Genomic DNA, 14606 nt, shown 5'->3' with positions numbered 1-14606 from the left:
ATGGGCTACTATGGGATATGAAAATACATGATCAGCAATTAAACCTGGCCACTTTCCAGTAAATTTATATAGATATCGCACGGGGATTCCCGGCTTCAGTAGGGGGGAAAACCGGGCGAGGGGGCTCGGAGGGTCACGCGGGGCAGAATGACGAAAACCAGGCGGTAGTCGGGACTGAGGTCACTCCCCCAGACTACTTCTACCTTGATTCCCCTCTGACGTTACGGTCCACTTACAACTTTTTATTTCTAAGATTCTTGTTTGAAGCTTGCCACAGTGCTACTTAAGCCCTCAATTCAGTTCATCCCAATTGCATCCTAATTTACAACTCTTCCACCAAACCATCCCCACTTCCCCCATCTATACCCCTCAAAATGGCCTCAGGCGCACCCCCCGTCGGACAGGAGAACATTAACACCGACATTGTCACACTCTCCCGTTTCTTCACGGAAGAGCAGATCAAGTACCCTGAAGCTTCCGGTGACTTCACTCTTCTGTGCCATGCCCTCCAATTTTCTTTCAAGTCTATCGCCTACTACATCCGTCGTGCCTCTCTGATCAACTTGACCGGTCTGGCCGGTTCCTCCAACACAACCGGTGACGACCAGAAGAAGCTAGACGTGATCGGCAATGACATCTTCATTTCCGCCATGCGCGGCTCCGGCAAGTGCCGCATCGTCGTCTCAGAAGAAGAGGAAGAGGTGATCAAGTTCGACGAGCACCCCGATGCCCGCTACGCCGTCGTCTGCGACCCCATTGACGGCTCCTCCAACCTGGACGCCGGTGTCTCCGTCGGCACTATCTTCGGTATCTTCCAGCTCCCCGACGAGGTCCTCGGCCCCAACAAGTCCGTCGGCCCCGAGGATCTCCTGCACCCAGGTACTAGCCTCGTCGCCTCCGGCTTCACCATGTACGGTGCCTCCGCCCAGCTGGTCATCACCATGCGCGGCGGTGGCGTCAACGGCTTCACCCTCGAGAACTCCCTCGGCGAGTTCATTCTCACCCACCCCAACATGCAGATGCCCCCCAGCCGCTCCATCTACTCCGTCAACGAGGGTAACAGCATGTACTGGGATGAGTGGTGCAACGCGTACTTTCACAGCCTTAAGTACCCCGGCGAGGGCAAGAAACCTTACAGCGCCCGTTACATTGGTAGCATGGTTGCTGATGCCTACCGTACCCTCCTCTACGGTGGTATGTTCGCCTACCCTGCCGACTCCAAGAGCCCCAAGGGCAAGCTCCGTATCTTGTACGAGTGTGCGCCCATGGCCATGCTCTTCGAGAACGCTGGTGGTCTGGCTGTCAACTCTCGCATGGAGCGCCTTATGGAGGTTGTTCCTGAGAACATTCACGATAAGAGCGGTGTCTTCCTTGGCTCGAAGGACGAGGTCCAGAAGGTCATTGATATGTACAACAAGTACCACAAATAAGCGTCTCATCTAGATGTTTTCTGATTCTTTTGGATGCCGGGATAGCTTGGCCCTTTTTTACCCTCTTAAGCTTTTATTCATTAACCTTTCTTTTGGATTAGTGAGTTAGCTGGTCGGAGTTTTGTGGTTTGGTGTCTTGACATCTTGTCTTGCGGTCTTGTTGTTTTAAGCGTTTTATGATACTTCATCTCGGAAATAAAAGGAATTACAAAAATTATTCAATTATCTTTCTATCTTCTTCAATCGAAATGTATGTTGCAAATGCTAGGCTCATTGCTAGCGCAATCTTGGAGCCAAAACAATGATTCAATCCTATTAAAATATTATCTTGTAACGTCTCCCTCCTGGATAGCAAAAAACTGCGATATCGTGCCCTGATGGATCAAGATTGGGGTTCATTAAGGTGTTGTTGGCTTCAGCATCTGGAAACAGCGTAGGGCCACTCCGGCGCTGTAGCTAACGCTTGGGAGGCGCTAGTTATCGCCACATGCAGATTGAGTCTATAGATGGGTTACTGTGTCATATCTCAGCGTACTTGGAGAGGTACATAAATCTCCTAGGTTTAGTAAAGAATCCTGGTACCAAGATGTTCACACAACGAAAACAGGATTTACGTCTAGCCTAGAAACCTTATTCCAACGCCGTTGCACGCAACACTATATCAATATGATTCTTTCTGGGATAACATAGTACAGCAAAAGTGTGAGTACAGATTTTATCAATCTTGAAGGCTGAGTTTTGGCATACAGTCATTCCTACACGACGCTACATGAATGGATCTCTGTGGATTACCTCAAAGTATAGCCTTTTTCAAACTTCGGAACATTAGTATTCAATACACTGTTCTCCTTTATCGAGGTAGTCGAGGAAAGGATCCCCAAGTTGCCTGTGTTGTCCAACTTTATGCAAGGCCCTACCCATTACAATCGCAGTACATAAAACACGGTCTGTCTCCTGTGGCAATTCCTGCACCTCTCGGTTAGGGAATACTTCAAAGAAAAAAAAAAAAAAAAAAAAAAAGGAGATGAAGCGTCCCACATGCACGACTGGTTCGCGCCGATAGATACACCTACTGAGCGAAAACTGATCCTCAAGCTCGATGGATTGATCATTGTCTTCGTCTTCCTGGCGTATTGGGCTAAGGTCCTTCATTCGTCCGCAACGAGTACCGCATATGTGAGCGGAATAAAGGAGGATTTGAAGCTGTATGGGAACCAGCTGAACTACCTACAAACTGTATACATGTATGCGATTTCTGGACTTTCAGCCATGTGGGATCTACAGCGCTGGCGGATTTAGGGTTGGCTTTATTACCAGGCAAATCTCTGACGCTCATGGTTCGTATCTATTTATCAGCCAACCTATGGATAGGCTCCTAGGTTGCTAATTGGAAGTCCATAGATGACCCGCTGCCCGGTCAACTATTTCCTCCCAGCAGCCGACCTAATCTGGGGAGTCTTGACCTTGGCACAATACAAGGCAAGTAACGTCACTAGGCTCTACGCCCTGCGCTTCTTTGTGGGGACGCTTGGTGGCTTCTTCTTCTCGGCTGTGGAATGGTACCTTGGAAGTTGATACAAACGCTCAGAACTATCACGCCGCGGTGCCATCTTCTTTATTGCAAGCTAGGTTGGCAGCATGAGCTCTGGATACGTTCAAACAGGCGCATACGCCAGACTAGATGGTCGATATAGAATTAAGGGATGGAGATGGCTACAAATCATCTGTGAGTGGATACATCTATGCATGGGCATGTCTCCTACTAGAACATGGCTAATATTCAGACAAAGGCTTTGCCTGCACAATCCCCATTGCATTCCTCAGTCTCTGTCTTCTTCCAAGCACACCAGATAAATGCACATCCCGCTTCCTCGGCGAACACGAGATCCGTCTCGCGCAAGAACGCATGGCATCTGAACACCGCGAGGCTCGCCAACCATTTACCAAATCGAAGGTCTTTCAAATTCTCAAAGGCTGGAGACTGTGGGTTCTAGTTGCCTTTGCATTCTTCTTCTCTCAAGCCGACGGTGTATCTTCGAATAGTGGTCTTTCACTATGGCTCAAAGCAGAGGGCTGCTCAGTTGAGAATATCAACATGATCACCCACGGTCTCGCCGGCAGTTACAATCGTTGCATCTGTGATTTGCGCGGGGTTTTCGGATATCTATGACGCAAAGCCCAGTCTAATTGCTACAACAGCCGTGCTGAATATCTTCACTTGCATTGTTCTTGCGATCTGGAATGTCCCCGTTGGCTTGAAATTTTTGGATTTTTCTTGTCTGGGACTGCGGGTGGCATTGCTTTATATCATCTTTACCTGGGCTAATGAGATCTGTGCACATAGCGCTGAAGAGTGGGCTATTGTTATCAGTGCTATGAATACCATTGAAAATACCTTCGGGGCTTGGATTCCGATCTTGTGAGTTGCTGATTTGGGAATGGTCATTGTTGAGATTTGCTGACTTTTCTTCTTCTTCTAGTGTTTGGAGGACGGTGGATGCGCCTAGGTATCTCATTGGGTACAATTGGACTATTGCGCTTGATGTGTGTATGATTGTTATGTTGGTAGTTTTGCAGCAGTTCTGGGCCCGTGAGCAGAAAAGGTCTCGGTCATAGAGCACCATAGGACTTCAAATCGTTTGAGATATATCAGAAAGCTGGTTAGATGGGCTGACCACCACAATTAATGAAAGAATAATAGATCAAAACTTGCCACTTTTTCATGGAAATCTTCAGCTTTGGTATTACTTTGGTGTAGATATACATTGGACAAAAGTGCTCATCTTCAAGATGAAGGGTATATTGTAAGTATGTATTCGACCAACGCAAACTAGAGCAACTATTGTTATCTTCTAACCCATTTTCCATACTGTTTCCTCATTGGCGATATTCCATCCATTTCGAGGCGGTTGGGGCACATGACGTAAGCGAAACTCGCCTGTGTGGCACTAGTCCCAATACAGCCTAACCCCGGCTGTACGTGGTTCCGCGCCGGAGGAGCTTGAAAAAAGTTCAAATTTGTGTTTTCACTTCTTCTCTTTCCTCCATCCTATGCTCATCCTTCAGCATGATCAATGCTTCTTCTGAAGGGTGACTCGAGTCGACCGTTGGCCTTTGGCCAACAATAAACACATTGCAATGGCTTTTTTCCCACTAACCAACAATGGCTCGGCAGGATTTGCAAAAATGGTTCGTTCTCGTCTCCCTCTCCTCGACCCTCGAGCACCCAACATGATGATACCTATAACCAAATACAAACTAGAGTCTTTGATCCTACGGGAAGTGAAACTCATGTTATTGCACGTCAGGCTGATATCACATCAATGCTTTGAATTATCGCACAAGCTTTAATTGGACTGAGCTAACCCGCCTTTCTAGTATTTTTATTTTGTGAAAATAAAACCCCAATTTTTGCAGCTTACTATCCCACCAAAAGCGCAGATGGTGAGCACTACCCTCTTCTTCCCACCAACACCTCTTATCATGATGAACGCACACGTATTATATACGCTGGAAATTACCGTCTCAGACCTTCGGGTCGTTGATGATAACTAATGGCTATTACTGATCCTTACCACAACTTCACATTTGCATCCTGAAGAATTTTTCCGATCATATGCTAATGTTTCAGAAGACCCTTAGGTATCTGCGCTGCTGGCTCAAATGGTAAGCCTAAGACACCTCACCTTCCCCACCATATGTCCGAAGATGAAACGGCACTGGGCTCCGACGGCATCAAAAGATGTTCGGTCATGACGGATATGCCTATTTTGCGGCAGGCCTAGAAAACCTCGCCCACTGAGACATGTCATATATTCACCGATTCGTGAGATGGTTTCGTGACAGTCACTAATCAGTTGAATAGAAGCGATTTCTTTCTTTTCGATTGAGAGCAAATTGTAATTGTAGAAGGTAGGCGAACTTGTCTTTTTTTAATCTCCACCACCCACCTTCTATGATGATACCCTTTTAGATGACGAGTCTGATTCGAGTTTTCGATGCTGACACATCTTTTTAAATAACCATTCATGCCTTTCTGACATTCACCTCTACACATTATTCATTCATCAAAATTTGTTGGCTTGTGCTAATGATTCTTTGAAGACAGATTTTTTCCCTCATGGACTCTTTTGAGTATTTGGTCAGACCTAAGGTGTATGTACGCCTCGCCTCTCTCCCTCTCCAGCCTTTTATGATGAAACGACACAAACAAAGACAAGCATATGTCCGAGCCAGCTTGCTGGTGAAGACGAGAACCGTCCTGCCTGATTCGTCTCAAGCCTTTTGACTGCTGCCACGTTCAGTCAGTACAAGATGCTGATGTATCTCGCATAGAACAGAAACACACACTTTGAGAACACTAATTCCACAGACGCTATTGGCGACCTGGTCTCTGTTCGGTAAGACATCCTTGCTTCTTTCATCCCTTCCCCATCTTTTAATGATGAATCATTACAACATTATCACGACGGTCAACATAAGGATTTATATTGATGACTATCGCCTGTGACAAGGCATTGATCTGAAAACCCTCTACACACATCTCTCTTGCTATCGTTATTAGCCATGAAACTAATATCGATTAAAGAACAGGTTTATACCCATGTCGCATCCGACGGTCTTATGTCGGCCGAAGCACGTGGCCGATCATCTCCAGGACTTATTTATAAGTCTGCAGTAGCTAGGAGTTTATGCTCGAGAATACCAATAAGAATGATTTGAGAAACCCCCGAACCTTGATCCCAACATAAGTCTCTTGATTAGCTTGAAACAAACCATGGCCCCAGTTGGTCTTTATTTTCGGACACCCCTGCATCCCCAGGAGCTGATAAATCCCGTGTTAAATCCCGTGTTCTCCGATCTCTTGGCTTTGGTTTGCTGGAGAATGTGCGGAGACACCAACACCAGCCTGTCACAGCCAACTATAAGCGCCGAGCACGGGCCATATGTGATGAGAACCTCCAAACCGCATAACAATTCCGGCCTCTCTATCACCCTGCATCCCTTCCTTCTGCTTCGGTTCCAAATATAGATTCCTTTTAGTCCATAGCGCACCACACCACTGGGTCTTCACTCATTGGCCCTATGACGCCGTAAACGATGAATTTCTCCTGCCTAGGCAAGCCAGCCCTCCACCAAGCTGTAGCAAAGAATAGAAACATTTTAGCGTCTCGCCTGACCGGTGGCCAATAGCTTTCCCTTCTCACAATCCTGCTGGGCTTTCGATACTCTCTCTCTTCCATCCAGGCGCGCGGCGACCATGGCTTCGGATCGGGTTGCTTCCTAGAAAGGCTGCACAGCCCAGTATGAATAGGTGCGCATTAGCTATTTGCCAGTGTTTCTGTTTCTGAAACCCTCTTATGCCCTGGCTACATTACGAGACGACTCCATACTGATCGTCCATTTCTAGTTGGTTGGGTTCAAATTATGCCGCCGACGAGCAGCCGTTGAGCAACCATTATCCCGGCTGGTCGTCGACTGCTGGTAGTCCGAGTAATCAGCAATCACCAGGCCGTCGAGAGCATGCCGTACAGCCGCCGTTGTTGACTACGTCTTTGAGCGGTCCTCAGTATCAGGGCCCTGGGGCAGGTCTGGGGCTCACACCAACGCCTTTATCATCTACTTCGCTTTCGAGCCCTTTTACACACGGCCAGTCGCCTTGTGTTCCGTCGCCTATCAACGGGAGGTCGGTCTCATCACCGTCGATGGCGTCGAGGAATGCATACAATGTACCGTACAACCCTCAAGACTGGGGGCCTCCTGGTAGGCCTTCGACCCAGGGCTATCTTCAACCCGGAGCTATGCATCGGGTGACGCCGCAGAGGAGTAATAACCCAGGTTAGTATATCCTCTAGTCCTTGTACTATATTGGGCTATACCAAGAAGTTGAAACGTTATTAATGCTTGGTAGAAGTTCCGGTATCTCCACCACCACCACCATATTCACCACCCAGCAACCAAAATCGAGTACCGCAAGACTTTATTGGTCCAGCCAACCCTCAATATACTGCAACACCTTCTCCACCTAACGCGAGAGAAGGTGATTTTGATATGCCGGCTCAATACCAACGGCGTGCGAACCGCCCACGGCCTCTATCCATGGTATACCCATCTAACGCGGAGGCTCATCGCCAGTCTCTGCCTCCTCCCCCTCCACCACAGGGACACCCAGGGGGTAGGTCTGTCTCCCAAAACCGATCTGAGTACCAAGGTGTGCCTTATAATGCTACACCAAATCATAGACCCAGAATGTCTTCATATGACCAGGGTTATAATGAGCAAATCTCTGTGACGCCGGCCCACTTAGAGACACCGTCTCGACCTCCTGCATCTCGAAGAGCCGCATCTGCCGGGGCAGTACCGAATAGTGCGGGATCATCGAGGGCGGGAAGTCAGACGAGGAATCGATCACCATCAATGAATAACAATTGGGAACCTGGTATGCCACTCCCACCACCACCTCCAGGACCTCCTCCCACCACAAGATCCGTTAGTGTGAGTGGCTCGTCAGAATCATCCATGAGAACACCTCAAGGGTCTGCTTCTGCTGGTCGGGCGAGGAGAGCACCACCAGTGTTAGGAACAGGACTTGGAAGTATCCCGCCTACACCAGCAGACTGGATCGACGAGGGATATCTGAACAGTCGACCAACGGAGCCCTTGTATGTCGATACAGCAAAAGCAGCTAAAGCACCAGAGCCGTCAGAAAACGATCCTCATAATACAGCCAACCAACGGACACCCGGGAGTGGAGGTCTTTTCCGCAGTTCAGCAGTGCGTGACCCAAGCGCAAAGGGCATCCGTGAAAGGCGGATCGAACGACGAAACCGTCAAAGCCAGGTCTATGAAGATGTTACTAGTGCAGTATCCACGAGTGGCAACCCGTGGGCCGATGCTCTTGAGCAGATCAAACCATCAAATCTCATTATCCATGACCAAAACGCCAGCCCGGATCAAACTCAGCATCCGAAATCCTCTAGACAAACCCCTCGCACTACACGCAGCATTGGCTCGGAGGGTCAACAAACCTCACGGTCCCGAGCGGGCTCCACTGGTCTCTTCTCGGATCAATCGTCTTACGGTACCCCAAGACAAGAACCCAGTTCTGCTGGCGCTGGTCCCTCTGCGGCATTTGCACACACTCCTCCCTTCTCACCAAACGGAGAGGGATCTTCCGGATATCCTAAAGAGGCAAGCCAAGCGATTCCACCCAAGGCTCTACCGACTCCTCCACTGAACTCTGGGAAGGAGGTCAGGCCGCGCTCTCGTTCTCGTGCTCCGTCACGAGGAGCAGAGGACCGCCCTCTCTCGCACATTCTTCATATGCCCAACGATGCTGTGTCAATGATGAAGCCTTTGTCACCGCGTCGTACTCCTGTGCAGCAAACACAGCAGGCATCAATGGAAGCGGTTATCAAACAAGACCCTACTTTCTTGCAAGATGCCATGGAACGACACAGGGCTTTCATCGAGAAAGAATCCAGCACTGTAGATGAGACTGAAGCGCTCAAGATTTTTGCGGATTATATCCTCGCCGAGTCTCAGATCCGGCGCCAGCGATATGCAAAGGTCTGGGAGACTTTCCAGGTGGATGATGTGCGCCGGAATCTCTTCGAACTGCCCGTCATTCAGCCATCAAAGACTAAGCCCCAGCCAAAGTTGGATATCCCATCCAACCGAGCTGGTCGGCCTGAGTCTGCGTGGTGGAATAACTACCAGCCTTGTCTGTCACCGATCGCTAGTCTCAACATGAGCAATGATGAGATGAGCTCTCGGGGTCGTGCACCAAGCCGCTGGTGGGAGTCAAAGACTGGTTCTAGCAGCGAGGGCGCGGAGAGGAGAGTTCAAAGATCCAAGCGGGAGTCCAAGTACATGGGCTTGCCTCGAGAGGCGATGCAGTGGGACCAGGAGTTGACGCCTTCACAACCCAAAGATGTGAGCATGAATTACGGGAACACGGAATATGGCCCTGATGAGTATCCACCCGAGAAAGTCGGATGGCATGAAGGCTCTCCTGCAAACTCTACCAGTACTGGATATCAGTATCCGGAAAGCCGTAGATTGGACGTTTCGCGCTTGATTACATTGCCTCCGCCCTATCCTCGCCATCATCCTGCTGTGAATAACAGTCACCCAGACCTCGTTACTCATCGGACTACAGTGCGGTCCATCACCGATCTGACTGAGATAAAAACCACACGGCACCGATACAAGGCCGACGTGGAACGGATGCTTCAGGAACATCAAATACAAGTCGACGAAGGTCATCGACACTTCAAGTCCAATATCCAAAGCCAGATCCAAGAAGGAAGTCTCACATTCGCTGAGGCAGCCGAGGCCGAGGCAGCAATGATCGTCGCGGAGAATGAACGTGAAAGAGCGATGGTGAAACGTCAGCTTGATACGTACCAAGAGACTGTTTTGAAGCCCATGCATGTCATACTTGCCGACAGAATCAGCAGAGCAACAGCAGGCATCGACAAATTGAGCAGCGTGCTGTTCGACGACGCCCAACGTGATACACCAGACTCAACACAAGAAGAAGGCGACGAAAAACCCGAACTCTTAGAGAAGCTGACACAGCTAAAGTGGCTCTTCGAAGCCCGCGAGTTGCTTCACCGCGAATTGTTCGATCTGGTCAGTGACCGCGATGACAAGTACAAAGCTGTCGCACTCCTGCCATATAAACAGAACAAGAACGAAGACAAGCTGCGCGAGACACAAGCGTTCTTTGCCCAGGATGCACTGGACAGACGGGTAGAGCATGAGAACGAATCGCTTTCCCGACTGGAATCATTCTTGAATGTCATTGAGCAGAACGTTGTGCGAGGTGTGGAGGTGCAACTATCCGCATTCTGGGATATTGCCCCATCGCTCTTGGCGCTTGTGCAGCAGGTTCCTGAGGAACTGCGCGGTTTCCAAGTGCAGATCCCGGCAGACGAATACGACGAGAACCCGAGCTACCACTCTCACCCGCTCCAGTATCTCTACACGCTGCTATCGCATGCCGAGAAGTCGAGTTACCAGTTCATCGAGTCGCAGACGAATCTGCTCTGTCTTTTGCATGAGGTGCGGTCTGCTGTTATGCGAGCGAACCGCAATCTCCTTGAAGCGGAGCGCATCAAAAGGGGAGAGACGGAAGAGGATGTGCGTCGCGAGATGGAGATGACTCGTGCTGATGAAGAGCTGGCTCTTACGACGGATCTCAAGGACAAGGTTGCTACTGTTGAGGGTCAATGGACCGAGGCGCTGGGGAGTCAGATCGTGGGACTCCGAGAGCGTGTGAAGGAGCAGCTTGTGAGTGAAGATGGATGGGAGGAATTGGAGCAATTGGAGGAATAGAGTGTTTTTTATGCTATTGGTTTATGTGATATCCCCATTCGTTCGTTATAGATCGGGTGATTCTGGCAGTGCCTGCACACCTGATTTTCTGGCTTTGGACTGGTCTTCAGGGATTCGGATCTAAATATACAAGATTCAATATCTGGACATAACTAACTTGATAACTCTGGAAAGTGATAGATGGCGATAGTGAATAATGCGGACCCACAGTCACGTGCACCTTCTAGAGTCTTCCGCGCTCAAATAGCTTCTTCCCCCTCCGCTCTTCATTTTCTTTTCTCTTTCTTCTTATTCCGCAAGTCCCTGATTCTGGACTTGATATACCGTCAACTGTGAGTGTCAACCATGTTTTCCCCCCTGAATTCCTTTCACTCTAGTGAGAGGTGGCAAAATTTCAATCTGCCCCTCGAGCTCGAAATTTTCCAATTGGCCTCATATGAAGAGACATCAGCTGGCACCAGTCTGAGATAGGTGGTTTAAACCATCTTATTTGCGGACAACGCTTTTTCGTCCGGGAACATACGCCCCGGTCCTGACAATGGCTTTCCCACATGCAATTTTTCTCATGAAAAAATATGTTCATGGCTAACATGAGTTTCCAACAGAATCTTCCCCTATTCGCGATAAAAAGCATTCACACAGAATAAAAAAGGAGGATCTTGCCTCTCAACCCCCAAATCAGATTTTTTTTTCTTTCCCCTAGCTTCAATTCATCATGGTTCTTCACAACCCCAACAACTGGCACTGGGTCAACAAGGATGCCTCGGGCTGGGCCAAGGAATACTTGCAGCAGAACCTGGTCGGTATCAGTGTCGAAGAAGGGGGCGTGTCAGCCAAAGTAGACAAGCTGTTGTCCATGGATGGCGACGTAGATGTCAGCCAGCGCAAGGGCAAGGTCATCACTCTTTTCGATGTCAAGCTGTCGCTAGAATATTCAGGTTTGTAGTCCAATACCAATTTATTTTCCTGGACCTGGCAGCTGAGACGCTTCCACAGGTAAGACCAAGGATGCTGAGGATGTCAGCGGCACCATTCGCATCCCCGAGGTAGCCCACGATACCGAGGAAGACGAGTACGTCGTACGTTCATTGTCCCCGTCTCCCAAGACAATTCCCCCGTAAAACTAACCCGTAAAACAGTTTGAGATCGAAAACCACGCCGACTCCAATTCCAAGCAGCCCGTAAAGGACCTGGTGCGCACAAAGCTCGTCGCCCAACTCCGTTCTACCCTGGGCAAGTTCACCAACGCCCTCATCACCGAGCACGCCAAGGACCTCCAGCACGCTCCCGGCGTCAACCCTTCCAGCGGCTTCCCTAAGGCTTCTGTCCACCCCCAAACCAAGCCCGTCGAGGCCTCCACCGCTCAGGCTACCACAACCTCCAAGACCGGCAAGGTCGCCGTGAACACCACCACCGTGACTGCCTCTGATGAGTTCCGCACCACAGCTGGCGAGCTCTACAGCACCTTTACCGACCCCCAGCGTATTGCTGCCTTCACACGTGGTCCTCCCCGCCAGTTCGAGGGCGCCAAGGTTGGCGGCAAGTTCGCCATCTTCGACGGCAACGTCACCGGCGAGTTCGTGACTCTCAACGAGCCCAAGCAGATTGTCCAGAAGTGGCGTCTGGCTCAGTGGCCCGAGGGTCACTTCAGTTCGCAGGAGATCAACTTCGACCAGAATGATATCGACGGTGTTACTCAGATGCGTGTTACTTGGTCTGGCGTTCCTGTTGGTCAGGAAGATGTCACCAAGCAGAACTGGGACATGTACTATGTTCGCAGCATTAAGCAGACTTTCGGGTATGTAACCTCTTCCCTTCCCCTTGCCTCCTTTCTTCCATGAATCGATGGGATCTTCCCTCGTTTTTTTCCTGGACATCTTTGCCAATCCGCGGCCCTGTCTACAGATCTTATCCTCCCACATCGTCTTGGCCATGGAATCAGTTACTAACGGCGCTTGTTCTTCTCTTTGCTATAGGTTTGGCACTATTCTCTGATCGACTGCATGATATATTACCGGTGGCATGAAAAGCACAAATCAATGCATTCGATGTCTTTCTTCTTATGGCTACATGAGTTGGCTACAGATAAAACCGCAAGACCGCAAGACCTTCTAGATTTACCATGTTGTTTACAGTTCGTGTTTCTTTATATTTCACTTTTTTTTTTTCACCCGTGGCCCGGTTGCACTCTTGTTGGGTCTGGGCACTATGATGCTACGATAGATGGTGTTATGTCTATGATAATGAAGATAAGATTATGTTTGATTCAGCCACAGCAGAGCCCATGAGTCCTTTCACAACCCCGCCCTTGGCTGATCTAGATGAGCCTAAGGCACTCAACAATGAGCCAAAAAAAAGGTGGAAAAGGAATGCACAAAGCATGCATCAAATAGCACACTTTTTGTTTGGAAGATTTAGCAATTATAGAAGTTATCTAATCCTTGATGGTTCCGTGAACAGATGACCTCTGCTGTATGCCCTTGATTTTCGCGGCGCCTACTACGGCTTAGACATTGAACGAGCGCTCTTGAATTCTTTGTTGAAAATACTAGCGAAAAATTCTGGAAATCACACAAACAGCCTCAGATACACGAACTCTACTGGTCTAGGAGGCAGTCTTGTACATAACCCGCAGATCAAGATCACCTTTGTGCCCGTTGTCCTCTGTAGGCTCCCCCTGCCCTTTGAAACGTATCCTCAGAAGCTCCAATCCCTCATAAAACGGGTCATTCGTCGAGTTTGGTCCCTTGAGCTTTGCATCTCGAAGAATTTTAAGATCATCGGCGTTGAACGATATACGATAGGGGGTTGATCCGTCATAACGCTGGACAGTATGGGCAAGTCCACTGCTCACAGTATGTTTATTGAGCCAGATGCAATCTTTCGTATCATAGCCATAGTAACTTGCACGACGCATGTAACCCTCGAAGACTTCCTCTTCAAGCTAGATGCGATTTAGCGCATCCCCCAAAAACGGCAAATGACAGTATTCGATTGACTTACTGTTTGTATCCTGAGTCTGAGATCACGCTTTCCAAGGTGTAAATCTTCATCACCGCATCCTTTAAAGATGTATTCCTTTTCGACCTGGACCTTGCCCCTAAATTGGAGTTCATGAATTATGATCTTCTCACGTCCACTCTGAAATACGCGCTGCTCGATGTATATACTGGGATTGGATTGCTCTTCGTCCAATTTAGCGATGAATACCGTAATTGGGGCTAAACGACCCCCATCGTATGTCGCTTTAGCATTCAGAATACTCGGGTCGTCTATTCGTCAACGATTAGCTATTTCCATTCTCCTGCGATAAAAAAACAACCTACCAGAAACGAAAATTTTCCTGAATTTATAGCCTGGCACCTCGTTACGCTCCGGGCTAGTGTCTTGACTTCGAGTGAAGATAGTAAGGGGGACTCCGATACTCTGACCGCGGCATTGCACCAATTCTGCAATCGAGCCTCTGCATATCGATTCGCCGATAACGCAATCCGAGCCAAAGTCATGGAATTGCTTGCTTTGTTTTGGGGATGACCGTTTCTTCCCAATTCGATCTGCTGAGCTTTTCCGATGCAGAATGGGGTTGTCGTCGTCATCTACGTCGTGTACAGTTGCAGGCTGTGGCTTTGATCTCATGCTGTGTTTGTCTGTTAAATTGAAGAGTTGCAGGCGGCATGCCGCCTTTAACACTTTCTGACTCCCTGCTACCTCGGCATATGAAACATTGGTTTGCATTAGTAGGGCGGCTACTGTACATTAGCTAGGAGATAGTACTTTGTACATGAATCCGACCACTCAGACAACACTTATGCTCCCAGGTTTATCATCCTGACA

The 14606-nt window shown here is 49.0% G+C and overlaps 7 protein-coding genes across 7 annotated transcripts; 6 read left to right on the top strand and 1 right to left on the bottom strand.

Annotated features, from left to right (window-relative positions):
* Positions 1-374: 374 nt before the first annotated feature.
* On the top strand, positions 375-1430 carry fbp1 (fructose 1,6-bisphosphate 1-phosphatase; the record flags this gene model as incomplete). Its single annotated transcript, XM_058465914.1, has 1 exon — positions 375-1430. One exon carries the CDS (start codon positions 375-377, stop codon positions 1428-1430), a length of 1056 nt encoding a protein of 351 aa, XP_058317242.1.
* Positions 1431-2468: 1038 nt separating this feature from the next.
* On the top strand, positions 2469-3005 carry N7508_007849 (uncharacterized protein; the record flags this gene model as incomplete). Its single annotated transcript, XM_058465913.1, has 2 exons — positions 2469-2606; positions 2832-3005. 2 exons carry the CDS (start codon positions 2469-2471, stop codon positions 3003-3005), a joined length of 312 nt encoding a protein of 103 aa, XP_058317241.1.
* Positions 3006-3068: 63 nt separating this feature from the next.
* On the top strand, positions 3069-4046 carry N7508_007848 (uncharacterized protein; the record flags this gene model as incomplete). The annotated part of the gene is given in 4 exon segments (XM_058465912.1): positions 3069-3156; positions 3221-3538; positions 3552-3849; positions 3911-4046. The coding sequence occupies 4 exon segments, from the start codon at positions 3069-3071 to the stop codon at positions 4044-4046; spliced, it is 840 nt and encodes a 279-aa protein (XP_058317240.1).
* Positions 4047-4616: 570 nt separating this feature from the next.
* Positions 4617-4985, top strand: N7508_007847 (uncharacterized protein; the record flags this gene model as incomplete). The annotated part of the gene is made up of 2 exons (XM_058465911.1): positions 4617-4733; positions 4848-4985. 2 exons carry the CDS (start codon positions 4617-4619, stop codon positions 4983-4985), a joined length of 255 nt encoding a protein of 84 aa, XP_058317239.1.
* Positions 4986-6736: 1751 nt separating this feature from the next.
* N7508_007846 (uncharacterized protein) lies at positions 6737-10772 on the top strand (the record flags this gene model as incomplete). Its single annotated transcript, XM_058465910.1, has 3 exons — positions 6737-6744; positions 6841-7268; positions 7342-10772. 3 exons carry the CDS (start codon positions 6737-6739, stop codon positions 10770-10772), a joined length of 3867 nt encoding a protein of 1288 aa, XP_058317238.1.
* A 715-nt stretch (positions 10773-11487) lies between these two features.
* On the top strand, positions 11488-12767 carry N7508_007845 (AHA1 family protein; the record flags this gene model as incomplete). Its single annotated transcript, XM_058465909.1, has 4 exons — positions 11488-11710; positions 11769-11851; positions 11912-12570; positions 12749-12767. The coding sequence occupies 4 exons, from the start codon at positions 11488-11490 to the stop codon at positions 12765-12767; spliced, it is 984 nt and encodes a 327-aa protein (XP_058317237.1).
* Positions 12768-13377: 610 nt separating this feature from the next.
* On the bottom strand, positions 13378-14408 carry N7508_007844 (uncharacterized protein; the record flags this gene model as incomplete). Its single annotated transcript, XM_058465908.1, has 3 exons — positions 13378-13716; positions 13776-14044; positions 14099-14408. The coding sequence occupies 3 exons, from the start codon at positions 14406-14408 to the stop codon at positions 13378-13380; spliced, it is 918 nt and encodes a 305-aa protein (XP_058317236.1).
* Positions 14409-14606: the final 198 nt, after the last annotated feature.

This window comes from Penicillium antarcticum, assembly GCF_028974205.1.
Source record: "Penicillium antarcticum strain IBT 31339 chromosome Unknown utg000008l_segment0_segment0, whole genome shotgun sequence".
NCBI lineage: Eukaryota > Fungi > Ascomycota > Eurotiomycetes > Eurotiales > Aspergillaceae > Penicillium > Penicillium antarcticum.
The sequence above is the reverse complement of the archived record's forward strand: the minus strand, read 5'-3'. Positions and strand labels throughout refer to the sequence as shown.